The sequence below is a fragment of the Thunnus albacares genome, chromosome 8 (assembly GCF_914725855.1).
Source record: "Thunnus albacares chromosome 8, fThuAlb1.1, whole genome shotgun sequence".
Taxonomy (NCBI): Eukaryota; Metazoa; Chordata; class Actinopteri; order Scombriformes; family Scombridae; genus Thunnus; species Thunnus albacares.
Window position 1 is genome coordinate 14,960,091 of NC_058113.1, and position 26,770 is coordinate 14,986,860.

Below are 26,770 nucleotides of genomic sequence, written 5' to 3' on the forward strand. Positions count from 1 at the left end.
ACATATTTTTCTATTGCTTTATGATATTATATTTTATGGGAGATAAAAAAAAAAACAGTTAACTTAGATGTGTTTCACTTTCAATAGGTTACAGTATATGTTAGAGTTTGAGAGTATTGTTCCAGTTTCAGTTCAGTATCTATTCTGAATGGTTTATTTTATTCGTGTATATCTAGGATCACTATAAACAACAATCCTGAACTTTTATGTTCAGTTCTGGATGATCTGGTCTCTATAATCTGCACATTCCCCCCAAATCATCAATATTTCATGGATATATTCCTGTGCTTGGATATTTCTATTGTTTGATAAAATTCTCTCCTAAAGGGTGTCTATTCTTGTATATATAATGTTTTTTTTTTTTTGGTTATTTTTTGCAATCTTCATGTGTATTTTGTCTTGGTATGTAAATTCTTTTTGGTCTTCATTCTGCAGCTGCAACAATGTGTTTTCCTTACTGAGATCATAAAGTGTTGTTTCTCTGTATGCAAAATATATTTCTTTTAACATCTGGGATGTACATTTAGACCACTACAATAAATGTATCCAAGGGCTCCTGGATCCATTTGTAACCAGGTTTAGCTCCTCACAGGTACAGACTGACCCTGCCACCAGGTGTCGCTGGAGCCACGTGTTACCACTTCGGAAGTTCAATTAAAATTCTCCGAACATACAGTATTACCCTCTGTACACAGAAGGTAAGACAGGTCATTGATTGCAGAGTAGTTGCAGAACCATTGCACAGAAGGTTCAAGGAATTGTAAGATTTTTAATTAGATCCAGGTGTGACTATTTACAAATAAAAAGAAAATAACTGTCAGTCCATACAATTCCACATTCAATTAAAAATGAACTTAGTTTTACAGAAAAGGTACACTTTCATATTCCCATTCTTGTAGCATTTAATCATAAACTAATATTCTGTGCTTAAAAAAATAGCAACCTATAATACTTTTATATTTAAAATTTCTTTTCAAATGAAAGGAAGACAAGATATACACAAGCATCAGTTAAACCTATATCAACCTGTACACAGCATAGAGAACCCTGTAAGCTACTGGCCAGACAACAATACAAGATAAAACATTTCTGCAGTTTCAAAAAAGTTCCAGCCAAAATGACTCCCTGTTGACCGTTTTCTGATTTTTTTTTGATAAATCCCTGATCTACACTCACAGCAACTTACATTTAACTCTTAGTATAGACATTACTAGCATGACCTTATTCAAAATGGCTACAGAAATGCATTGCATGTTTGATTAAAGGGAAGTACAAAAACTCATAAAAAAAAGTATAAATGAAGAGAGATTATCCAGATCCAGTGGCACTGGAATCTGTGTTGGCTCATGCAGTGGATTGCAGAAATCAGTGATATGAAAACCAGTATCCTATATAGTCCTTTAGGCAATGGGTTTGTTGGCACATTTAAAATCACCAACGGCCTCCTTGACCTGCACTTTTTTCCTATATATAGATTCACGCTTAAATGGCCACCTCACATCACAACCATAAATACAGGCAAGCCAAATAATAATAAAAAAGGCTCAAATAAAAGCTGTCACTACTCATGTGATCAAAATTACAATATAAAATATCTTGTGCATTACAGAATATTTTGTAATTAGATCTCTCCAGGTTTCATTCTAAGGTATCACAATAGCAATCTGTACACAATTAATATAAAACACACAATATCCCAGAGATGTCCAGTCCTATAACAGAGTATCCCAGTCTTCATCCTCCAGCCCGCTCTCACTTTTTCCATTTGTCTCTATTATCTATTATTACTGTGTGGAGTATTGTAAGTCATCATCATTATTATTACTATTATTATTGTATGTTATCACATTAACAAGATGAATTAGCTTGTACAGTAAAGAAGGAAAAAAAGGCAACACAGAATGAGGCCGCATTAAAGGTTTTAACTAGTTCCGAATCCCTGAGGGGTACCACATTACAGCAGAGTGAGAGTCAGCCCTGTTAACTGTAGGTCCTCTGCAAACTTCTCCACTTCATTGGCACGTGGTTCCCCCTGTTGTCTGGGAGAAATACTGCATCTGGTGCTCACCCATCACCACCTCAAGTTTAGTGAAAGCAATGTAGTGAGAGGGCGATGGAAGGGAAGCGAGAAGCGTTCTTTGTTTTTGAGTCAATTCCAGGCTTTCCCTGATAAATTGTACAGTACATTCTGGAAACGTGAAAGGACGATCTGTCTGCATAGGGAGCAGCTTCTTGCCACGGAGATGTTAAGTGCTTCATTAAAAGAAGAGGGGGACGCTAAGGCCGATGAAACCTGAAAAGAAACAAAAGAGATCTCATGAGGTGTGATCAGGCACACAAACTCTGTTACATATATCAGCTGATGATGGTATACCTCGTGTAGATTCTGCTCTCTTCATGAACCTCCATTTCAGTGCTCTTATAATCGTTGAGCTCCTTCCGGATGGCTGCCTGGAGGAAACACAACAAAGAGCCTGTCAGTTGAATGCAAATTTAAAAAGGAACCATGTGCTTCATCACGCTTGATGCTAATATTATGTGAAGTTTGTAAAGTGCTTGATGCAGATGACACGCTGAGTGAGCACCTTGTCAGCAGGAGTCAGCTTGGTCCACGGCTTGTCTGCCCTGCGATCATAGTCTTGTGCATCTGTGACTTCCACGTACTCGTGGAATCGCAGGATTTTTCTTGCCTGTAGTTCTGCAACTGTGGGTCTTTGACTCAGCTACGATAAACAGAGATGTTTCATGTCAGTTTAATATTCAGCAAATACATGATGTGATACTTGGATGTCAGTAGCGGATGTCTTGCCCTCACCTTTCTGGTCAGCCGCCGCTTGATCTCTCTGACCTCAGCTTGTCTGTCAGCCTGATTTTTGGCTGAAGCAAGACAGGAAAGAAAAAAAAAAAATGACAGAGCTTTATTTAGATGCTGCATTAAAGTCTGCTTTGATGTGCAGTGAAGGCAGAGTAAAAGCAGTTTCCAAAATTAGACATCTGTAATACATAATCCATGTTTCAAACTGTCTTTTTAAATCTATATTCTTGCTATTGTTGCGAGAATAAATAATACTTTTTACACACTGTGAAGACCTGTCTCAGGAATATTAAAATGAGACTTTATTGACAGAGACAAGAGTAATTCATAGACAAAAGCATCAGCTTGAATTACGCTATGATTTTTTGTTAAAGTCCAGAAATACAAATTAGCTCAAACATGACGGAGCAGTTGACAGAGATCCAAAGCACAATCCCTGTCTTTCAGTTGCAGCATTATTAGATCCAGTGATGGATAAGAAAGGAAATAAGAAAGAAAAGAGTTGATACTAACGCTGAAGGATGTTTCTTTGCTCCAGCTCCTCAGCAGTGGGTCTCTGGCTAAGTCGTCTTATGGGAAAAAAAGAAAAAAAAGAGTAGCACTATTTTTACACAGTTTCATCCCTTTGTCATTCAGGCAATAAGTAGGACAAAGATCTAAGAACTGATCTCCTGATTTCATCAGGAAATGCACATTCACTCTTGTCAGTTTAAAGGACACAAAAGCAATGGAATATGCACATACAGTAAGTGTGATGATGTCAGTCTTTACCTTGTGAGCGCTGTGCCGATCTGTGTGCGGATGGCCTCCCACTGCTCCCTGCTCTGCCAGGTGAGGCCGGTCTGTCCTGGAGGCTGGTCATCTCTGGTGCTCCTCTCCTGGGTAAACCTGTCCCGGTCTGGGGCATAGGGACGGTTGCTCAGCTTCAGAGCCAGGGTGTCCTTCCTCTTGACCCTGCTGGCCAGAGCACCTGGATGAAAGCCAAGCAGAGAGATGTGGTGAGGTGTGAAGGAGAGAAAACGTTCTGTAGGGCTTTAGAAGAAAATCTTAAAACGTTAATGCTTACTAGGTGGGGGCTCATCCTCTTCATCCTCGTCAGAGTCTTCATCTTTATACAGCACAGGACCGTCTGAGTCGCTGTCCTCCCCATGCATGTCATGCTCTCCCTCCTCATCTTCTTCCTCCTCCTCTTCCTCTTCCTCACTGCTGTTTCCCCCCGGGATGACGCAAACACCGGCGTCGCCGACCAAGCACCTGCGACTCCGCGGCTCAAGTTCTGGCTGGGGGATCTCCCCGTCGTACTCCTCCTCTTCCTCGTCATCCTCCTCCTCCTCCTCTTCTGAGTAGTCATCCTCAGATCTAAAGGGAAAGAAAAAAAAAATCGTCACTGAAAAAACAGACTGGACGTTTCATATATGTTTAACCAAATTAACAAAACTATGCTTCCAAATGTTAACATTGCCTACTTTATATTCTAATCAGGATCCATATCCCACCTGTACACTTTTAGCTATACCCGACTGTATCACGATGATCAAGGGGAGATTTGCTCCAGCTCCCTTTGAGATCCTGTTCAAAGTGAGCAATTCTGGCAAAATGTACAAAGACTCTGCTCAAGATATTATTAGATTTCATGTCTTTTCATACTGCAGAAAGCTTTAAAATATTTCTGCAGCTCTCCTCTTTCTCATGTGACCTTGTTTTGTGGATTTTGCTCATCTTGGAATGACTGTTTTACCAAAGTGCTTCATGTACGGAGGAACTCACAGTTTTAGTGGTTGGATGCTGACGGGCAGGGGGCGACCTCGATCTCCTTGGTACTCCGGAGGGGTTTCAAAAAGCAGAGTGTGCGCACGCTGTGACCCGTCTGGGTGTGGCTGAGCCGGGCCGGGACTGGACAGAGCTCGTTGGATCATGATATGGAGCGGGACAGGAGCTGGGCGCTGCGGGGACTCGGTGGGGCTTGGGGGATCGAACAGCATGGGGATAGGTTGGGGGAGCGGGTGAGGGTAGGAGTGCTGATGGTGAAGGTGGTGGGTGTGTATGTGTTGGCGGGGCGGAGAAGGCGGTATGTGTGTTGGCAAGGGTGGGGAGGGAGGAGGGGGAGGCAGCTGAAAGGACACGGACAGGCTGCTCTGGTCCTCCAGAGAAAGCGGTGAAGGGTTGATGGGATGGCTCGAAGCAGACGAGTCCTCTGTGTTGCGTTTGGTGACGGGGGTGGTCCTCTTCGGAGGCATTGGTGGAGAAGGCTTGGCTGGAACAAGGCTGGCACCCCCCGTGGCTTGGTTGAGGTCTCCTGCAAATGGAAACACAGTTAATAACATCTGATCACGAAGCAAAACAAGTAGCTTAGACCTGTAAGTGAGAAGCCAGCGAGTGTCACCGCTTTACATCTATATCTAGTTTGCCGCTGTGACATGAGCGCACATGCATCAACTCTACATGTATGATGTACCCGACATGACAGAATACACATATACAGATATAAATACTGGGATTACATGTCTGACTGAGCGTGAATGCATACATACAGCCAGTCAGGTCACATGACTGTGTCAACATGAATGCACACGCTTTGCCAGTGTGCCACATGTGCCCCAGGTCACAGAGACGAAGAAGATACATACAGCCTGCATGCTTTAAGCAGCCAGACTCTGAACCTTGCAATCGAAATCTTTTAAGTGCAAAACTCTCACTTCTGATAATTTCCATGCATATTTTGCTATATGATTCGTAATAATGTGTAGAATAGCTTCAAAGCCACATCGGTGTTAAAAGCCATAGCCGTGCTACTGAGGCAGAAGAGATCAGTGCTGCCAGACTTGAAACATGCAGGAGACTGAGCTGGATAAAATCTTCCTCTCTAAATTAAGTCAAGCCCTTATGTTAGAACCCTTTCTCCACTCCATACATCCCTCCATTCATCTCCATCCATCCATCCCAGTTGAGCAGAAGCTGAGTAGATTAGCACTATAAAATCCACTTGATGCATTGCAGGCCACAGATGAAACCTGCTGAAGGCTCCTCCTCATTCACATGCCAAAGGAGAGAGTACTGAGTTAACGGCTCCACTTGCACAGAAGTCATCTCTCATATACACAAAAGCACCCGGCAGCTCGCTATGTGCATGCAGCTCTTATATACCACATTCAAAGAGAAGCAATCAAGGCCCATCAACAAGTTAAAGGCATTGGGGAGAAAATGTGTTGGTAGCTAGAAAGGACGTGGCACGATGAAGAACGCAGACTCTGAAAGGGGGGAGGGGGGGGAGTGGGGGTGGCATTCCAGACACGGGTACCCTGGCCACAGAGACACCCAGAGGGCATCTTTTTACCTGAGCGCAGGCCTCCGGCCCGCCGGCACAGGTAGACAGGCAGGGACAGGTAGACATCATAGTCGCACTCTCGCTTCCAGCAGGACCAGTAGAGAGGAAGCTGTGCGTTCTCTCCCCCCTGCAGGGCGGAGACTAACAGGGAGGAGACGGAGGCCTTCAGCTAGTGTTTTAGTGAATGCAGGTACATGGCTGTGCTGTATATGTGAGTGCGTTATGAGGGACGGGTGTTTGTTATTCTGTCACTCTTTTTAAAAAATGTCTTGATTACTAATGGTTACCCTTCTTAAAATGTTAATGTTTAGTGACTTTGACTGCAGTAAACTGTCAACAGTATCAACAGTTTGTTTATTCTTGTGTTTATTCTATAATTAGGTTTCTGGCTGGCCTACTCTTGATAAGTCTAAATTTTGCGAAGCAGAAAATGTTGGTAATTTCTTAGTTTCCAAGTGAGCTGAATAGAATTCTATTTCTAGCAGCCACTAGCTATAACCAACATAGCTTCAAGTGACAACAAATTCACCTCACACCTTATCATAACTGAGAAAAAAAACTGCATATTTCAATCACTGCAGACACAGACAGCATGACAAGAAATGCACACATTTGTAAGGTACCACAATCATCAGATCTGTTGATAAGACAAAAAAGAATCAAAGTAGACAGTCTTGCCTGACTGGGAATTAAGGCGAGATCCCACATGAGACAAACCCACAGTTAACGACAACCACTGTGCAAGCAAGCGGCTCACAGCCACAAGAGTCCCCGTTATCTTCAGAGTGTAAAATGCCGGAGAAAAGTTGCTGCTAAAATAGTCCAGGCGTAATAAGTAATTAGCTGGGGAAAAGCTGCTCAAGCTGTTCAGATAACATCATTACCAGGATGCTGGTGCGAGTTGTGTGTGAAGACTTCTCTTTGCCATTAGTTGTGCACTGACTCATAAATGTACATATTGTATTCGCTAGTGGGAAAACTACATGCTAACTGAGCAGACATCTGAGTGTTCATAGTGCATATTTGTGACTTGATGCAGGCTGCACGAGATCGTGTTGATGCCCTCCACCGCCTGTTAACAGAAGCAACCATGACTATGCACAGCTTACCCAGCATGGCGGCGTTGCCCCTGTTCACCGGCTTGGGTGGGGGCAGAGGGGGCTGCTTGGTGGCCTGAGAGGTGGAGGTCGGGACTGCAGATGAGGACTGCTGCGTGGACGCGCCCGCTGAGGAGATGGACCGAACAGGTTTAGACGCCGCGGCCGAGGGAGATGAGTACTGGGTGGTGGGGTGGTTGGATGGGGTGCGAGGTGGACCCTCGTTGACAGGTTCAGGGGTGGAGCTCATCAGCCATTTTGGAGGCATGACAGACTGTTTAGGAGGCAGAGGTTCTCGCAGGGTATCCCGCAGGGCTTCTAGGTCAGGGACAAAATGGCTGTCTGACTCTGAAAATAAAGCAGTATGGGAAGATGTTACATAATAAAAGTTGAGAGGATAGGTGAACGATTTTTCAAGTCTGTCTTAAAACAACAGTCAGGCGCCCATACGAACACTGAAACAGGTTTTCTCGCTGTAATCGTTCTTCCTTTTCCCTTTCAAATGTGCTTACAATGTAAGTGATGGCCGACAAAATCCACAGTCCTCGCTTTGAGCAAAAATGTATTTAAACGTTTATCTGCAGCTAATAAGAAGCTTCAGATGTCTGAGTTAGTCAAATAAAGTGGATATCTTCCACAGTTACAGTCTTTTTAGTAAAATATTTCCTCTTTGTGCCTCGACAGACATTTGACAGCATTTTTCCTGTTCAGCTACAGTGGAAGGATCGTAACAAAAAAGGGAATTTGGCACTAAAAAGACTAGTAACTTCTTCAAATAAACTTTCAAATACATTTTTGTATGAAAGGAGGGCTGTGGATTTCGCACCCCCCCCCCCATCACTTACATTGAATATGCATTATGAAAGGATCTCTTAATGATCAGTGTGAACAGGAGGAATGATTACATGAGAAACATAAAAAACATGTGTCAATGATCATTTGGGCACCTGACTACACCACCCAAATAACTTCACTTCAGTACTGCATTCAACTTAGATTACGTAGATCACCTGATTTTTGATTTGACCAAAAATGCCAGTAAAATTTTTATATCAGTGTCCAGCTGTGGTGCACACACAACGTTCTACATGACAGGCATTTATGAAGTCAACTTCTATGTCTTCATTATTGAAGCTCATTTTAAAATACCTCTCCTACATGGTTATGAATGTTTCAGTTCAGGGATTCAGCAGCGTGCCATTTTCTGCTGCTTCACCACTCGAAGCGCTCTCTGTGATAGCACTTGTTTGAGAATTGCATTATCTAGGGATCAGCTGTGAAGATAAACAGAGTAGGCGGCTGCAATTACCACCAAAAACCCACCTCCCTCCGCCCACCCCCATAGCACCCCCGAGCAGCCCCAACGCCACTGCTGCTGCTGCTGCTGCTCCCACGCCATTCCTCAAAGCCGCAGCTCTGAAGTTCAGGGTTATTTATTTACAGACAAGCCTTTATCACTGTGATGTCATACAAGCAAAAAGGAAATAAACCAGAAGAAAGGAGGAAGTGTGCATGAAGAACAAAGAGGAAAGAGAGAGAGAGAGAAAAAAAAGGAGGACAGAAAGCAGGAGATCTGATAAAGATAGAAAGAGAGTGGGAGAGGAGAGAAAAGCAGCATCGGCGAGGAAAAAAAAAGGAAAATACAAGGTGAGGTGGAGAGAAGAGCTGAAGCAGGGACACATGAACAAAAGTGAGAGAAAATATCTGTTGACCTGTAAATCTGTCGATAGCTGACAGACAGAATTTTCGTTATTCTGCCTTTTCTCTGTTTATTGTTTCCAGTTGTTACTCCTAATATTTTCTATTCAGTACGATGCATTATCATCTCTATTCTTTTAAATTCTCTTTTTCTAACATGCGGATCATCTAGGTTACCTCTTATCTCACTGACATACTTTTGTACACAGGTAAAGGAGCAGGAGAAAATGTAGGTGGTCCGTGTGTCAGATAAGTGATAACTGGACAAATGAGATCTAAAAACGGCACCAAACACCATTATTTTTCTGAGTGTAATGTTTCAGTAAAAATCAATTAGCTGTGTCTCTTCACCAATTATCACTGAGCTGACAGCGTTAGCGTTAAAAGGGCAATAATGGGTATAGTGATTGTGCCACATTAATTAGGAGAGGAGAAGAGAGGACAAGCTATTCCCTCATGTTCCTGAATAAGAAGCGTAGCTGGAGCAGGGCTCCTGGGAGCCGACAGGGGCCTGTCTATATCTGGGAGGACCGCACATAAGCAGGGAAGTGACAGCAAGAGGGAGGGCAGGAAAATACGCTACCATCCTTAAACATGTATGAAGGAGGTCAAGGTGTAGAACATATCTTTGGCTTTCTTGCAGCGACAGCAGGTATGGTGTTATTTCGCCTTTTTAAAATGAGTGGAAAAAATGGTGGAAGGCAGGAGGGGGGAAAAAAAAAAATACACAAACTGGAAGTGACTCACCTCTGCAGGCTCTACCTTCTTCGGCAGATGCATGTCGAGGTAGCGTCGGCTTCCAGTCCGCTTCCGCAGGCCGACGACTCCTGCCGTCCTCAGACGGGGCCTTCTGCAGCCCAGGCTTCCTCTGCCCGTCCTCAGGGTGAAGCCGGCCCCCGCGTCTGCCCTCGTCCATCTGGCTGTGAATCTGGCCGTGCCAGACCATGTTAGGCTTCCACTCTCCCTCCACATGCGCACGTGGCCCCATCCCTCCCCCTCCTCTCCGCACGTCTTCGTGTAGTCCGGTGCCCCTGGAGCCCGGAGCACCTCGGCGGTCTCCGTCAGAGGGAGATCGGCCCCTACGGTCGTCTGGCTGGGTAAGCCAGGCCGGGTTCATCCTAAAGTCCGACTCTAAGGGGAGTTTGCCCTGGTTGCAAGGGCTCCTTCCACTACTGACCACTCCTCCTCCTCCTCCTCCAACCCCAGCGCTAACAGGCAGAGTGTGGCCATTCTTTACGTAGGGCTGCTTCAGGTTTTGTGTCTCTACATCTGCGTCTGTCAAAGTTAGACAAAAGATCATGAATCCTCAGTAAACACACATAAAATTGAGAACATTATTCTGAGTCATCAAGAGTCAGCGAGTGCACCAGAAGAAAATTAGATACTACATGTCTACTCAATCAAAATTGTTCAGAATGGCTTGATGTTGTAGAATATTAATGTGATTTCAATGAATCCATTAGTCAGTGAAGTCCATTCATCCATTAGTTGTTCAACAGAAATTTTTTTTAGGTCATTTATCAAGCAAAAATGACAAATATTTGCTGGTTCTTGCTTCCTAAATGTAAGGATTTGCTGCTTTTCTCTAGTTTGTATCATAGTAAATGACAAACATTGTGATAATAAACTGTTAGTCTGGCAGATGAAGTGATTTGAAGCCGTCACCTTGGCCTCTTTGATATTGTGATAGGCATAAACTGACAAAATAACAGAAAAAAACAGATTAATTGATACTGACAATAATCATGAGTTGCAGCCATTTTACGTGACAGTAAAAAAAAAAAAAAAGGAACGTGCCCTTAATCCAAGCCCTGTAGAGAGAATGTGTGTTTGTTGGTGTGATGAAGGAGCAGCTGTAGGTTTAATAAATGGGCTTCTGCAACAGCGGGGCCAGCATAGCGCTTTCACACACACCCCTCTCAAAGCTATTTCGCTGCAGGGCACAATTCGTTCCACTTTTCCTCAGCTCTAGAGAGTGGCATGCCATTTTAAACAGACATTACATTACTTTGAAAAACAGCAAGGTGAAAGTAAATTTGCCTTTTAAAAAAAAAAAAAACTGTCTCAGACACCTGCTGGATGAGATGACAGTGTTCCTGCCATGATGTAGTGATGACTTCACTGTACTGTCTGTGTGGGTGTGATAGCCTCAGGGCCGCTACTGTCAGATACGGACACCGCTGTGCAGAGAGATCAGATGAATCACAAAAACACTCTTACCGTTGTCCGGGACCTCCTTCAGCACTCCCTGCTCTATAAGCTCCTGCCGTGTACGCCGCGTCGACATCTTTCTCTCCAGCTCTGCCGTCAACACAAAAATATAAGCTTTCTTAAGTTTTCCTTCTCAAGATCTCTGTGAAGAAGTGCATGACCTCATGCTCCACAATTCAAAAGATGCAAGTTTAGAGATCCTCCATCGACAGGATATTATGTTAGCCGCTTATTGTCTTTGCTTTAGGTGGACTGCAGAGCCAAAGGGGCCTGTTACATTTGGGCACGCATTGAGGAATTTCGATGAAAGCTGAATGTAACTGATACGACCGGTGAAAAAGGAGGGGGGGGGTGGGGGGTGGACTCACGCTACAAACACAATGAGTTCACAGCACAAACCTTCTGAAGTTTGATTGAACTTGTCGCTGCTTTTCTTCTTCCGCCACTTCCACGGCTTGAAGATCTTGCCAAGGGTAGAGAACTTGCCCTTGCGTTTTGGGGGAGGGGTGCTGTCCCCCGTGCTGCCGCCCTCTCCCGCCATTGTGCTGTGGTGCTGCTCAGCTTCATCATCTAAAATAAAAAGCAGTGATTTATAATAGAAATGAAACAGCATTTACAAGATTTGTGCAGCTGAAAACAAGACACGGGAGCACAAAGAGTGTAGATCCATCAGCGGTCACAATATTCTGATAGTGGAGCCTTCTTCTAACTGAGCTCATCTGCTGCCTTTGGAAAGAGGGCCCTGCTCATTACGGCTGTTATTATCTTTAGCTGTTACTTCGCGGGGACTGAGTGTGCTTTGGCAGGGTGATGCTGAGAGCTCATTGACTCCTCCACATATCCACAGTTAACAGGAGAGGTCTGACGCTGGCGTTCAGCCAGGATTTCTCACTGTCAAGTGCTCACATTCCTTGGCTGGATGGAGACTAGTGCCTTATCAGCCTTTTAGCCCTCACTGCCTCTATAGAAAAGAGAGGCACACACATGGATGAGGTCAAATAGCAGCAGAAAAAAACCCCCCAAAACTCAGTCATGATACATACGTACAGCTAACAATCAAGAAGTAAAACCTTTTAAAGAACACTTATCTGTGAGATGCCATTAAGGCTTGACGTACTCTATTAAATGGCATTCTGCAGTCATGGTTATATATTCTGGGTTTTGTGATTGACAGGCCAACTGACAGGGCGCTGAGCTCGGAGAGAGTTTCAAACACTGGCTCTCTCAATGCTGCAGCTGCTGTATTCAGCAGACATAATATTTACCAGTGGAGAGAGAATAGGGTCCGATTTAAAACATCCAGGCCCATGCACACACAGGATGTCTTGGCGACAATGATGCCTCGCAGTCTGATTCCCATAACAATACGCTCTCACAATACTGATCTGGCTTACTTAGCAGACTAATAAAGAACGCAGGAGCATAACAACAACAATAATATCATTCCTTGGAGGAAATTGACTCTTTGTTTGAAACTCATAGCAGGGAAGCCAGGGTTAGGTACAGACCAGCACCCCTGGAGCTGGCAGGGATTCAGTATCTTGCTAAGGGACATTTTAGCGCGGTGGATGGTTGCTGACACAGGATTCAAACCCATTTCTGCAGCTGAAGGACAGACTCTTTAACCGCTATTCCACATGGCCACACAAATGTTGCTGGCGGGGTAAAATTTGAACTGAGTGCTTACATTGTCATTAGAAGACTGACTGTCTTGTAAAACCTCTGAAATCAATTTGTGCACTACTTCCAATTTTAAAAAAATATCCTGTAAAGCCTTTTAAAAACATGATTCTACCTGGAAGAGGGGTGTTAAGTGTCCAGCTTCCATGGTGGCGGGACTTGAAACAGCATGCCATGGGGAGGCAGGGAGCATCCGGCAACCCCAGATTCAACTGTGCTGTATGTATCCCAACAGTCGAACTACTGATAAAGAAAATGCCACAACAGCTAGAGGCAGAAAGCTGTCAGAAACTACAGCACAGAGGGTCCGGGTTCAAGGGACATGTCCGCACCATGGAAATCCAGCTTATATTGGCGAGGTAGAAATCTGAGGATTAAGACCAGTTGCCATAACATCCAGATTAAACATTGCTTAAGGCAGCTTCCCTGTGATCCAGAACTGAGGTTCTCACACAGCAGACTGCTCTGTCAGAGGAGCCTCTGACACAGTGGCTCAGCTGAAGCCAGTGAAGCAGGATAAGGGCTGGCGGTGCCAGGCCTGCACACTCCAAAGCACTGCAGAGATGACGATTGCAAAAGGACTCAGCCAATGCAGCAGGCATCCGTTTGAAATAGATGACTGACCAAATCCTTAGAAGACTTGTACGTTAGCCAGTGTTGCCTGATTATAATGTGTTAATCCTCCGACACAAAAAAAAAAATCCAAAAATGTGACAAAAAAGAAAAGTACGTCCAACTCAGTAATCACATTGAAGAGAACTGTGGATCCACTCAAAATTATTCTTCACATATACACAGAAAAATCTCCAACATGTCATTGTTTCAGCTGTAGTGAGAAGAGGTCCGGTGTGTGTGTAGGCACTACAGCTGTGTGTGACTGTGGGACTGGGAATGGGAGTAAAGGGTAAAAAAGAGCTACAAAGAGAGAAAAAGTACAGGCGTTATGGGGTGGGGTGGGAGGGGGGCAGCCTGGAAACACAGGGAGGAAACGGCACTCCACCCTGATTCTGTGACTGAGAACAAAGACAACCTCTTCCCCTCACACTCAATAACACAGTCCACTGTACGGCTCAGATGGAAACGCAGAGCTGCAAGGTACAATCCAGTGAAACTAATTAACATTCTGACTGTTATAACATTCAAAATTGCCTCTGATATAAAACACATCTCCATTCAGAAGAAGACCAGAACCAGAATACTAGCAGCCATCCAGTAATCAGGAGCTCTGCCAAGATAAGGCATACCAGTCAGGAAACATGTGGGTGTGTGACTCTGTGTTCGTGTGTGTGTGTGTGTGTGTGTGTGTGTGTGTGTGTGACGTACCCCTATCCTGAAGCCACTCCTACCACTCTCAAACATCTACCAGTGAGGACTGATTTTCCTCTAACCTCATGATTCAATGAGTCATGGCAGCTTCGGTCAGGTGAGCGTGTGGTTAAAGGAGATTGTTGTTTTAAAGGACCCCGGCTTTTAGCCAATCTGCTGGCCAAGCCATCCTGATCACTTACATAAGAAACCTGCTGCCACTGGGCGCAACGGTTGGGAAATACCTCAAATCTCATAATAACCCCTAACCCTTGCCAGGGCAGATTATGAAATTTAATCTACTTTTTTGACAGCGCAAAGAGGTTATAATCAGTGCGACTGCTTCTTGTGGAATCTTGTGTGCTCTAAAATCGTCAATAGCATCGGTAAAAATACTACTAACTGTTTAATCCTACAAATTCAGTACTTGCGATTGAAGTATGAAGTATGTTTACACTATGTGATATGAAAAACTGCAATAATCAAAGGGGAAAATATTGGAATGGATCCAAAATTATATCAAGTCTCCTACAGTCAGCTACAATTCATATTTCAAATAATCCCTTTTTAAAAATGTATTTTCAATATCTACTTTTACTGAGCAAATATAAGTTCTATACACTGTAACATGTGAAAGTAAGTGCGCAACAGATGCGTGAGTGTGTAAAAACACAGCTGAGATTCTTCCACGTGACCCCAGTGATTTAACATTCCTTATGGTGGTGAAAGTGAAGGGGGAGCAGAGAGAGAGAGAGAGAGAGAGAGAGAGAGCAGCTCTTTGTTTTAATTTAATTGAAAAACTACAAACTAATGTCATGCTATATGTGTTACAGTGGCGAACTACAGAACTTTGTACAGTACACAAAGAGTGTGTGAGTGAGTCCAGAAACTCACCGCCATTGTTGTGTTTTTGTGGGTCCTGCGCTGGGGTCTCCACACGAAGACTCTGTCCCATGATCCAGCCCCTGAGGGGCCTCTACCTGTCCTGCACCCAGAAATGTGCACACTAAACTGGACAGACAAGCAGCTGCACCTGCCTTCGCCCCTCTTTGACAAAGTCCCCTGGTCTCCTCTGTCTCAGGTCTTTTCTTCCTCTCTGCATTTCTCTTGTCTACCCTTCCTCTATGCCTTTCAGTTCAGTCCTTCCCCCGGCCCTCCCTCTTTCAATCTCCTTAAGACCTTCCCTCCTCTCCAGGAGCTGGACTCCCTCTCTCCCTCTTGCTCACTGACCCTCCCTCCTTGGCTCATAGCACAGGTCAGCATTCACTCAAAAGATGCCTACCATTCCTGGGAGAAAGATGAGTTATGTTTTCAATTTTGTGCTGCGGTTTGTGGTGCGAGGCATGCTTCCAATAATGTATGTAATGTATTGTATGTGGTGCAACGTGTCTCGAGAGAACAAAGGACTTACATGATTCTTAACATTGTGATCATGGAAAATAAAAAGATTTAACCCCCCTTAAGAAAAAAGCTAGACTTAGGGAGATATTTGTTTTGTGGACATAAAATGTGTTCCAAGTTCTGCGGTCCAGCACACCCATGTCAGTATTTATTTTCCTTCCTAGAGCCGAGATGACAATGAGAACAGCAGAAAGAGAGACCGATAGTATGTATATGAGCCGTTTCATTAGTAATACACCTTAATTGACAAGCAAAATCCATTAGTTTGGATGTGAAGGATGAAGGGAAAAGACACTGGAGTGATTTCAATCAGTGCCCTCAATCAGTGACTTTTTGTGGGAGCCGTGTAAAGGTCAAGTGTGTCTGGGTTGCCGCTCAATATCAACATTTGAACATGAACAACAGACATGGATTCAAGCTGCTATTACAGCTGCTATTGTGTGAGATGTCAGTGAACTTGTTAAAAAGGAGGAATGAAGCATCGTGAGTCGACCTGACAAATAGGAAGATGTGTTAATCAGACATAAGCTGTCAGTTCTATATACAGTATGCCCCCCAATGTTATGCTACTACTATTGCTGTTCAGAACTAGCAGAGGGTGTTTATCATGCTGATCACCTCTCTTAATGCCTCCAGACACTATTTTATGCACATCTCCAAGTCTCCTATCACAGTTTTAAAAGTCTCAGAGGCATTAGCATGACTTTAAAACATGTTTGCCAAGGAGAGTTGCCCTGTTTGGGACATGAATATAGAGAGGCAGAGCGAGAAAGAAAGAGAGAGACCACATTCTCTAAACTAGGAGAAAAGAAGGAGTGTGGACTGGACCCCCTGAATTAGTGCTTTGATTCCTTTTGAGGTTTGAGTGTCTTCAGAAAACCTTGTCCGACTGCGCCTCTGAGGAATCCAGACCATTGAGCTGTGTCATTATGCCTGGATAGATCCGAGTTTTCTGAGCGTTTGGCTGCATCTCGGCTGTTTCTAAAGATGGAGAGCTAGTGTGTTCGACAGTGTTCCTTTTCTCTCCCTGTGCCCCACATACAGCCTCCACACCGGGCCGGCTTCCAGAGAGAGCCGAGCCAATCCGCATGAGCCCAGAACCTGTTGGCCTGACCTGGATAACAGACTGGGCCAGGCCACTTCAGCAAGCAGGCAGACTGAGGCAGGTACGCACATACGCGCACAGCACATACACAGTCGAACATGTGGTATGGAATGTGCCATATGGACGGTGCCTCATTCATGATACATTTTTTTCAAATGTCTAAATATATGCTTCATATTTTTATATAAAGGCAGGGTTTTAACTGCTTATATAAACAGAGGGTTTTTTTGATTGCCCGAAAAGCAAAGAGAACATAATTCACAAGGGAGTCACTGCAGCCAGCCAAGAAATAATCTAAAACATAACCCTTGAAAAAACAAAAATCGTTGTTGTTACACTTCGGTTTCTGCATGAATTAAACAAATGAGATGTGTTAGCTTGCTTTTTGTCCCCATTTCCAGTCTATGCCAAGCTGATTTTTTCCTCTAATGCAAATTCAACACTTTTACAACAAACCTGTGGATGTCTTTTTACAGTAAAACTCCTCAAATTAAACCAATTATGCGTGGAGTTTATTGTGAAATTGCCGCAGGAAGTGATTGTCATTAGGGGAAGGATTAGCGTAGGTACATCAGAACAACTTCAACTGCTTTTGTTATGTTAGTTTTTACAAAAGGGAACCGGGTAAGTGAACAGCAGCAGGTGAGGGAGGGTGAAACAAAAATCAGCAGTAGGTTGCACATCATCAAGGCGAGCACTTCCTTTTCCTGTGCAGCAGATCGTTTTACAAGAGAAGGAAGGGTCGGAGTCGCCGTGAGTGTGTAAAAGTGGTTACCACTGGGGGACAAACACAGCTAATCTAAATACACAGCAACTCATATTCTCAAAGTCTAACTTTAAAAGATAGAAAGTAACAAAATCAATGGTGCAACTGATATTAAACGAATTGTCTCCTCTGCAACACACAGTAACACTGTAGACTTATGTAAACCCCTGAAAGGCCAAGATTTGGGAGGACAAACTGATCCTCAATCAGGCTGTGAGGTTGAGGAGATCTATGGCTGTATTCCTGAGTGGCTCATAAAACGTCCAGAGACTAGACAGGCCTCATAAACACAGTGGATCTACAGCTCTCTCCACAGCATTAACACTGCACTTAACAAACCACAACGAGCGATTTGGTACTCACCACGATTTTCCATTACAGAGTTTGAGGCACACCAATCAACGGTTCCTGAAAAACAACATTTTGAGCATCAACACCAGTTTAAGAGCTGAACCGAGACACTTTCAGTTAAATCAAGCGTCGTAAAAGTAGTAACTCAGTTTGTTTTCAAACTTTGTTGCAAGTGATTCTCCAACACTGTGGTGTAGGATTTATGAGATATTTAATCTGAAATGTTTTCATTTTAATTCCTTTAACGTCCAAATGAATCTTTCGAGTATAAAAGTATCTGAAGCATCTAACTCTAATTGATAAAGGGAAAGATAAAGATAACCCAATAATTCTTCACAGCTTTTAAGCCAAATTAAAAAGTAAAACCATATGTCAGTTCTCTGAATGAAACACATATTAATCATTATTTATAGATACGTTTTTATTAGTTTAACAATTAGTTAGTTTTTAAAATGTGATACCATTGTTTTGGATGCATGAAATATTTTTACCATCTGCTATACATATAATATTGCAGCTAAAATGCTTTTCTTTTATTGGACAGTTAATAGTCTGATTCAGCCTTTATTTTCTGGTAATTAGGCTCTCTTTTAATTTTAATACATAATACTTTTATAATTTTAGGATGTGTGTGACATTGTACTCCTTAGAAATGACCTTTGCCTCATTAATCGTGAATAAGTGTAAATATAAAAAGGTGATAACATACACAGTAGAAAGTCATTGGTGGGGTGGGGGTGGTAGAGGTCCTCAGCAGCAGTACAGCAGTATTTTTCTCAGGTCTCCCGCATGCTGAAGATGGCAGCTCCACCCATCTTACCCCCTCTGATAAAGAAAAGCAAAGCAGATTACATCATAGTTAGTCATGAACAGAAAGCATGGCTCAGAGGGATTGAACAGTATAAACAAAATATAAAAAGGTATCCACTGCAGAGACCAACATATTCACACCAGAGTGTCTGGACCTGGAGTCGATTGCACCAGCTGTTCAAACTTAGCCTAGTTATAATGTAAGACTTTGATTCATGGAGATTTACACATCACTAAATTAAACTGGTTGCACCGCACCAGTTGTTACGTAGAGTTTAGTTGTTAAATAAATGAAATATTTACACCTTCTAACTGCCAGGTGGAACTGTTTCTGTAACGTTAGCTTGCTAATATCTGACCCATTTAGAGTTAGACTGAAGAGTAAAAGAGGTAATATGGAGTATGGTCAACATATCTGACCTGACACTTTAAATTTCTTAGGAAAAACACACTAAACCTAAATTAACAAAATTTTATGCCAATAATATTAGCCTAAATTACAAAATAACAATGGTTAGCTTAGCATAATCTGATATTTCTCTCTCACTATAAACTGTGTGAATACTACTAATTCTAAAACACACATATTTCTCCAGGTATGCAGATAGAAATAATACAAAATCATAAAATACGTCTATTTTATGTTTTGGCCCTTAAAACTGTAAATTTTGAAAGTTACGGCTGGTGATGCTACAGTGACTTCCTATTTACACAGTTGGTTGCTTCTCATTGGACAGTGCTACAGATGTTTCCTAGAAACCAATTTACACATTAAGCTACTCGGTGTTTACTAGATAAGACGTTTCTTAAGTTTAGCCAAACTAGCATGTTGTCAATAAGAATTGAGGAAGAAATTTGTGCACAAACTTAGTGGTGGTTTTACGAACAGCTGGTGCACGCCAGTCCTGGGGAGTAAGACCCCATTTACACCTTGCATAAAGTGTGATATGCACCTCATGTGGATAAAGTAAAATGCAAAGTGTAAAAAGGTCTGAAAGTCTACAGCATCAAGATGTCACCATTTAGTAGCTTCATGTAGAAGGTGCAATGAATCCCTGCCTATCATGTAGCACATAGCAGCCATTTACAAAAGACACAGATTTGTTGTGCTTAAGGGCCAACACCAGATACATTTTTAGTCCAGTCAAGAGTCACACACTACCTGAACCTGTAGCACTGTGTATACAGTAAGTGTCACAGTCAGAAGGACAATATTAAACCTCAGGAACCAACAAGTTTAGAGTTGCTAACTCGTGCTGTAACTGTATTTTTTTCGACATAGGGCAGACCAAAAAAGATGTGTGGGTGAAAAGACAGAGTAACAAACCTGTATGTATTTGAATGACTCTGCAGTAGGACATAGAGAGAAGCAGGGTAAACAACAAAGAAGTCAAAGCATAAAAGCTCAGTGTGTAAAAGCGGAAGATGGACTACACCACGCACTCTTCTACTCCTGTCTACTAAAAAAAAAAAGACGACGGTGCTACACTGATCCTCAAACATGGATGACTGAAGTGTGAGGAACCTGTATCTGTAATGTCATGCTGCTGGTAGCGTTAAAGTCTTGTGGGAGAGTGGTTTCCTGGCAGACGCACAGACCTTCAGTTCCAACTGGGCATTGTTCAAATGATTCAGGTATAACAAGTCAAAACACTCATCAAAATACTTGAAAAATTTAATTAAACACTTGTATTGGCCAAGTACATCACTTCATCACTGCAGACTAATCCTTTTACGTACCTGAAGTGGGTGATTTATGTGTAATAAAAATATTTTTCTTTGAATTATTTTAGTCACAAACTAGGCTGCCAAACCAAACGCCTGACAGAGAGCGTTTATTAATTTGAGAAATAGAAAATAAATTCATGGGAGAGGACGCTAATGTGATATTAAAAAGGCAGCTAAGCCATTGATACACCAGAAAAGATGTGGTCTCCTTTGACAAATATTATCCTACTGATCCCAGGACTGTACAATTATAGCTGATAATGCACACCCAGCTAAGCTTTGTGGGAGGCAGCCTACAGTATTTGTGCTTCTCTGCATTTTTTGTGAATCCTCCTTTTGTTTTAAGGTCTATCTTTGTGCTTTCAAATTGTAACCCATGACAATACAGGATTTACCATCACAACGGCCTTCGTTTCTACAGCTGTTTTATGCGACTGGAATCAATCCCAGATTAAAAAAGGCATATGTTTCACATGCAGAATTTAAATTAAATGTCACAAGCAGTCGGAACATAGAGTCAAAAGACAGGGCAGACGGGCAGAGAGCAGCAGAGCGGGGGGGAGGGGGTGGGGGAACAGAGTCGACTGTGATTTGACTCACTTTGGAGAGGGGATAGAGCTTGGCATCACCAGACAGAGGCTGTTAGGAGCAACATTCCCAGGACATCTGCTAAACTGGAGGAAAACCCGCGAAACTGAGTGAGGTTTGCTTTCCTGCACCTACTGGACCTGTTGCACGTGCCTATTTGTCGAGAATGGAAAATATCAGCATCTGCTCTTGTCAAGTTGAAGAGAAAAGAGGATCGGGCATGAATGACGGGTAGCACTGAAATACGAGACAGGACGGAAACACAATAAAAACTGGTGAATGAAGTATTTATAGTAGAGATGTGCCGATACCGATATCAGATATCGGTTTGATATTGACTCAAATTGCTGGATCAGTTATCAGTGACAATGGGCCGATCTGGTATTGGATACCGTTATTTGAATAAATAGCAATTCAGTAAATTCATACCTATATATTTATTTGTTACATTTTGTTTTACAAAGTTAGGACAGCAATGTTTAAGTGAAGCCTGATTTTGCCTTTCACATAAAAGAATGATGTCAGTCTCTTCCACACAGTGAGGCATACAGCTTATTAATTAAACACTGGTATCAGATTGATACTCGGTATCAGCTGATACCAAAAGCCCAAGTATCAGTATCTGTATCGGAACTGAAAGTAGGGCTGAACTCATTAGTCAATTAATCAGGTTAATTGACAAAAAAAAAATCACCTGGCAAAAATTTTGACGAATAATTAATCATTTAAGTGAATTTATAAAGCAGAAATACCACACGTTTGCTGTTCCAGGTGTTCAAAATGTTAGGATTTGCTGTTTTTCTGTGTTTTTCATCATTATAAACGTATTATCTAAGCAATTAGAAGTAATCACTGTGGGCTCTGGGGAACTGTCACATGCATTTTACATTGTTTTCTGACATTTTATAGACTAAATTATTAAGCACTACTATACTGCACTGCTACACACACTGCCAACAAATTGTCCATTCTTTGCAATGAAATAGCTGCAATACTATGAAGCCTTATGAAACATTGGGGCAGTTGAAAAAAGCAACAACCAAAAACCAAATAATGTGAGAAAAAATGTTTATAACCATCACTGAAAAAAAAGTGCGTATGACCCAAACCCCAACCCAAAAAAAGGCCACAAAATTCCTTCAGTTCGTCTCTCAACATTACTGATGAATTTCATTACACAGTATTCCTTCTAGTGGGTCTAATGGACCTCCATATCGTCTTACATTTCAGGGAATTGCATGTCTAACCAAATTGCAGCGGCCCTGTCTAGCTGGCTAACATCATTTTCACTGAACAGTCAGATAAGAGAAAAAGCCCCTTTAGACTCTGCAATGGTATCCAGGCTGATGCCAGAGGAGATACTGCTGACAAGATTATTAATGTAATAGATGATCAATGTCCTACCATGAAGTAAAGCTTTATCTTACCAAAGCCAGTACAGTGTTGTAATACAGGCATCAGGCATACAAACTCTGCAACAGCACTACCTATTATAACAGCATTATGTATTTTGCCCTTCTTCTCTGTTCCTCTTCCAGGCCAATTTACTGGCAAGGTCAAAGGTAAACTTCTCCATCAAAAGAAGAAGCTTGAGTAAGAACTCCAGGACATCAAACAGGCTTCAAAACACTATTTCGACTATTGCCTAAAACCACTTAAAAAGGGCTTTAAAAGTGTTGTAGTTTTGGTAGTAGAGCCATACAAACAGACTGGAGGAGAACCCTAACACCACTGAGAGGAGGCAGATGTATCTGTGGTCGAAGATGAAATTTTTTACACTCCCGCCCAGTGCCGCAGCCTTGGCTGGATGACTCAAAATAATCGAGCTGAGTGGGGAGTGTTTCTCTCTCCATCCTGGGAAAGAGAAAATATCTTTGGTGCCTGAAAGTAAGAGTGGATTTGAGGTATTGAGGGTGTAGAAATACAAAACACAGAAGAATTATTCCACCATTTCAGCCACAGCCTCATATGTTATGTATGCATTGCACTTGCATGCGTCGCTGCATGTCAACTACAACATAAGACGATCTGGCTGGAGCGGATACATTCCAAGATCAAATATTGCACTGTTTCACTTGCTGTTTCTGTCACGCTCACAGCCAGTCTCAGAATGTGCCCATAAAAAAAAAAAAAAAGGGGATGTTGATGGCCTAGTTCCCTCTTGAGTTGTTAACCCTCTCCCTGCTCTCTGCCATACACAACACATCAATTTGAACGCGACGACTCTGTCCAAACTCAGCAGGACCTCTGTCAGTCTTCTCCGCCACGAAGGAAGCTTTTGACAGCCGTCTCTGCGCGAGCAGACGAGTGATGACACTTCACGGGAAGACAGATCGAAAAAGACATGACGCACACAAGCAATTAATGATATAAACACCCAGTTACAGCTTCAGTACTCTGACAGATGAGTAAATAAATGAGTCACAAGTTACTTCTCAACCTCATCAATCACTGCTATAACCTTGTCTAAAACCTCATACAATCAGCTACGTTGCCTTGAAAATTCACATTAACAGCCCACATCCTTTGCGATGGATGACACCAGCCGGACTGTGTCCTGGTCCCAGCCTCCATCCCACAAACACACTCACCAGGAATAGGAGCGCCAGTCAGGTATGTGAAAGTAGCCGTTACAGAGTGCCTAGAAGTCCTGACTGTATAATCTTCTGTGGAGCGCACACACCCTCACTGGCGCACTCTACTTGCGCTGATTCAATTTCGATGGGAGCGGAAGCGGCAGCAGCTGGCTGGGTTGTGCCATCTTTAAATAGCAGTTGGCTCCTCACTCCAGGGCTCGGGTTTTGGGCACAAAAGCCGCCAAGTCAGAGGAGGAAAGGGACCTCTGTCTAAAACAAACCTCCAAAGGAATAACACTCTTACAAACAAAAATGGTGAATAACTGATTCAGTACCAGTAGATCCTGAGTCAGGTAGACTGAGCTGAAGAATACTTACAGGCCTGCTCAAAGAAAGGTATCAATGATCAATTTGTGGATCCGCTGTATGGAGAGCAGACCTGAAGTCTGTCTCTGCTTGGTCCTTATTGCAGTGTGTATCCGAGCCGCACTGTTTCCGCACCCTTCTCCGAAGAAAGGATGGACGAGGGTGTCTGTTCCCAATCCGGGCCGGGTGAGCGTCATCACCGAGCCTGCCCCAGAAAAGCATCGTTCACCACAGGGACTGGTGGCCCACTTTTACAAGGAGCCCAAAAACGCTCCTCGCCTTTGCTAAACTTTTCTTCCTGAGTGTCCCTCCACCTGTGTGAGGACTGCACTGCAGGAGAGGAGTGTTACTTACCACCATAAATCACTATACTGAAGATAACTGTTCATATTGTACACAATAATGCTCACTTTTCATTCAGTATCTCCAGCTTGAAGCCAGGCTTTCCACCTCTGCTCCCTGCCAGTGGCTGCTCTCTGAAAGAGGGTGGGGGTGGAGGAAAGACATTTAGCTGAGAGCTACAGAGGAATCTCAGATCAGTCTCATCTGTGGCCTAACCGAATCAATCAGCCTCAGCTGACAGCTTACCCATCGTGGTTGCCTCTTAATGGCCCATTAAAGAAGGGGACTTCCAGTAGGAAGTGGAAGAGCAACAACATAAGCCATGAGGCAGCATTTTCTCAGAAGAGCAAATTAGTGAGTAGCTCCTCACTAAAAGCAGAGGAAATGCACATTACTGTATGAGAGGAGATGCAGGTTCAAGAAGACGAGGACGATAGAAGTCTACCTGAGCCAGTTGTACTAGTTACACATGCTTTAATGCAAATTCCCCTTAGAATAAATACGATTAAAATTAAATAAGATATAGGCAATACATCAATAATTATGAACACATGCACACTTCTAATGCCTGTTGCAAACACTCTTTTACAGAAAAAGCTTCCATCAGTTGACTTTTTAAACAGGAAGTGTGTCAGTCTACTCTTTAATTGACACAATTGACCTGTAATCAGAAGAAATTGCTGTATGTTGCCTATGGCAACCAATATCTAGTAGTGTCCTTGAAAAACAATCACTCTCCTTGGCTGATACACACGAATAAATATAATATAAACAGACGAAAAAATACACTGTGCTGGGCTACCACGTCCCAACTTACACTTTAATATCAGACTGAAGCAAGGGCAATCTTCGCCGTGCAGATGAACGGACGAGTGTATCACGTCTTCCATCTTTGCCCTAACAATCCATGTCCTAATTAGATGTAAATGTAGCGCTGATTTCTAATTGAAGATTGTATATTAGTTAACCCGCTTGCGTCCAAAATTACCTGACAGGTCGACTCGGTCTATCGCGTGAAAAGCATCAAATCAAACAGCTGTAAGTCCCGGGAGCAGCAGAGAAGAGCCAAGTGAAGGCTCTCAGCATCGACCTGCCTCTCTCTCTTTCTCTCTCTCCGCCAGCGGACTCAAGATGCTGATGAGTGAATGGGAGACCAGTCAAGTCAGCCTCAGTATACACAGCGACTTCCGGCCAGACCTTTCAATATTACAGTTGTGCCCATAAGTGCATTTTGCAACGTTTTGTACAGAATAACACAGTTTTAACGGAATATGCACGGTGGAATTGGAAATATTGGTGTTGCTTACATTTGTTTTGCCAAATTGTGTTTTTTTCCCTCATACAGGTATTGCATACAGGCCCTAAAGCGGATATCCGTTTGTCAACATCTCTAATTTTTTAATTGCTAATTTAGAGAAGTGGGCTTAGTTTTTTTTTCCATTTAAGTCTTTTGCAATCCTGCGTCTCAGAAATGAAGTTCAGAGTGCTTTAAGTTAGAAACGGATCAGTCTGGTGCAAGCAGCGTGGAGACAAGATCCTCCTGCATAGAAACGTTTCACAGGGCTACAAATGTGTTTTTTTCCCGCAATATGACGCGTAATAATGGAAAAAACCGACATACGGACCTTTAAGGAGCATCCCACTGACACAGTCATCAACACACACCATCTACATCCAGGAGATCACACGCATCCTTTGTTGTGCATGGACGCCTGAGCAGAGCATCAGTGGGAAAATGGAGTTTAAGGTGGTGAAGCAGCAGCATGGGAGAAAGGGAGCACAAAAACACGTACGGTGATACTCCTGGATTTGCAGGAAAACCAGTGTGTTTACACGCAACAGCGCGGTATAAACGCTCAGTTTCACTCGTGATATCGGCTTGGTTTGTATCGGCCAAGTTGGAGCGCAACTTATTGTCTGAGGAGAAATCTTCCCTCCAATCTCAGTCAGTGCGGTTCATGCGCTCCCCCAGCACCTACCTCTCTCCTGACTCACCCTCCTCCGCCTCCTCCTTTTGAAATTAGCTACAGGCGATTTAAAAATAGCAGCCTGGTCATTTCCTCACCTCACACTTTCCCCCTCTTCCAGAGCCCCGGTCCAAACATTTTACGCACTTACCGGAAACCATCCCGAGCTGGGCATCTCGGTACCGGTAGTTCTCTGTGGAAGCTGCAGCTCCTCTATGGGCGTCGCAAACACGGCTCGTCTGTGTGTTGTGAAAACTTCAGTACCCAACAGGCATTGCAGTGCATTGATCTGGGGTGGGGAAGGAGGGGGGTTGGAGGAGCATACCGTTATCCAGCTTCCCACAGTGATAAAGAAGCAGAGGTGTTCACTTTTCCTTTCCTGTGTGTACACACATCATTATAAGGGGCGGACTTTACCATTAGGCAAGCTGGGGAACTGCCTGGGACCCCCATGTAAAAGGGCCCCAAACAGCTATAGATTTATGATGATGCTTAGATATAAAAATTATTGAATTATGTTACTATTCTAACTCATTGTACCCCGAAACAACGTGCAAAAGGCCCCCAAAGCACTTAAACAATATGCAACTGTATATTACTTACCTACTGTGTACTTCTACTTCAGAGGAAAACATTGTA

At 43.1% G+C, this 26,770-nt stretch overlaps 1 protein-coding gene across 10 annotated transcripts; it reads right to left on the reverse strand.

Annotated features, from left to right (window-relative positions):
- Window positions 1-749: 749 nt before the first annotated feature.
- On the reverse strand, window positions 750-26,362 carry phactr4b (phosphatase and actin regulator 4b). Of its 10 annotated transcripts, XM_044358811.1 has the most exons (17): window positions 24,411-24,605; window positions 24,233-24,298; window positions 18,464-18,579; window positions 17,767-17,811; window positions 11,546-11,716; window positions 11,156-11,236; window positions 9,683-10,210; window positions 7,250-7,585; window positions 6,150-6,281; window positions 4,583-5,111; window positions 3,882-4,174; window positions 3,587-3,785; window positions 3,329-3,384; window positions 2,816-2,877; window positions 2,586-2,723; window positions 2,375-2,451; window positions 750-2,293 (listed from the first exon to the last, which is right to left on the reverse strand). In XM_044358811.1, exons 4-17 carry the CDS (start codon window positions 17,777-17,779, stop codon window positions 2,278-2,280), a joined length of 2,631 nt encoding a protein of 876 aa, XP_044214746.1. In that variant the 5' UTR covers window positions 17,780-17,811; window positions 18,464-18,579; window positions 24,233-24,298; window positions 24,411-24,605; the 3' UTR covers window positions 750-2,277. The 10 variants fall into 10 exon arrangements, with proteins under 10 accessions (XP_044214746.1, XP_044214743.1, XP_044214742.1 ...); XM_044358808.1 differs by lacking the exons at window positions 24,233-24,298; window positions 24,411-24,605 and adding an exon at window positions 26,283-26,362; XM_044358807.1 differs by lacking the exons at window positions 24,233-24,298; window positions 24,411-24,605 and adding an exon at window positions 26,230-26,303.
- Between the last annotated feature and the right edge of the window lie 408 nt (window positions 26,363-26,770).

Excerpts from the sequence above, each read along its gene's own strand:
- phactr4b (XM_044358806.1), bottom strand. The coding sequence starts at position 15,086 with ATGGGACAGAGTCTTCGTGTGGAGACCCCAGCGCAGGACCCACAAAAA. Across the intron at positions 11,237-11,545 it reads GTTCAATCAAACTTCAGAAG|AGCTGGAGAGAAAGATGTCG; the intron begins GTTTGTGCTGTG and ends TGTTGACGGCAG. Across the intron at positions 7,586-9,682 it reads AGAAGGTAGAGCCTGCAGAG|AGTCAGACAGCCATTTTGTC; the intron begins GTGAGTCACTTC and ends CTTTATTTTCAG.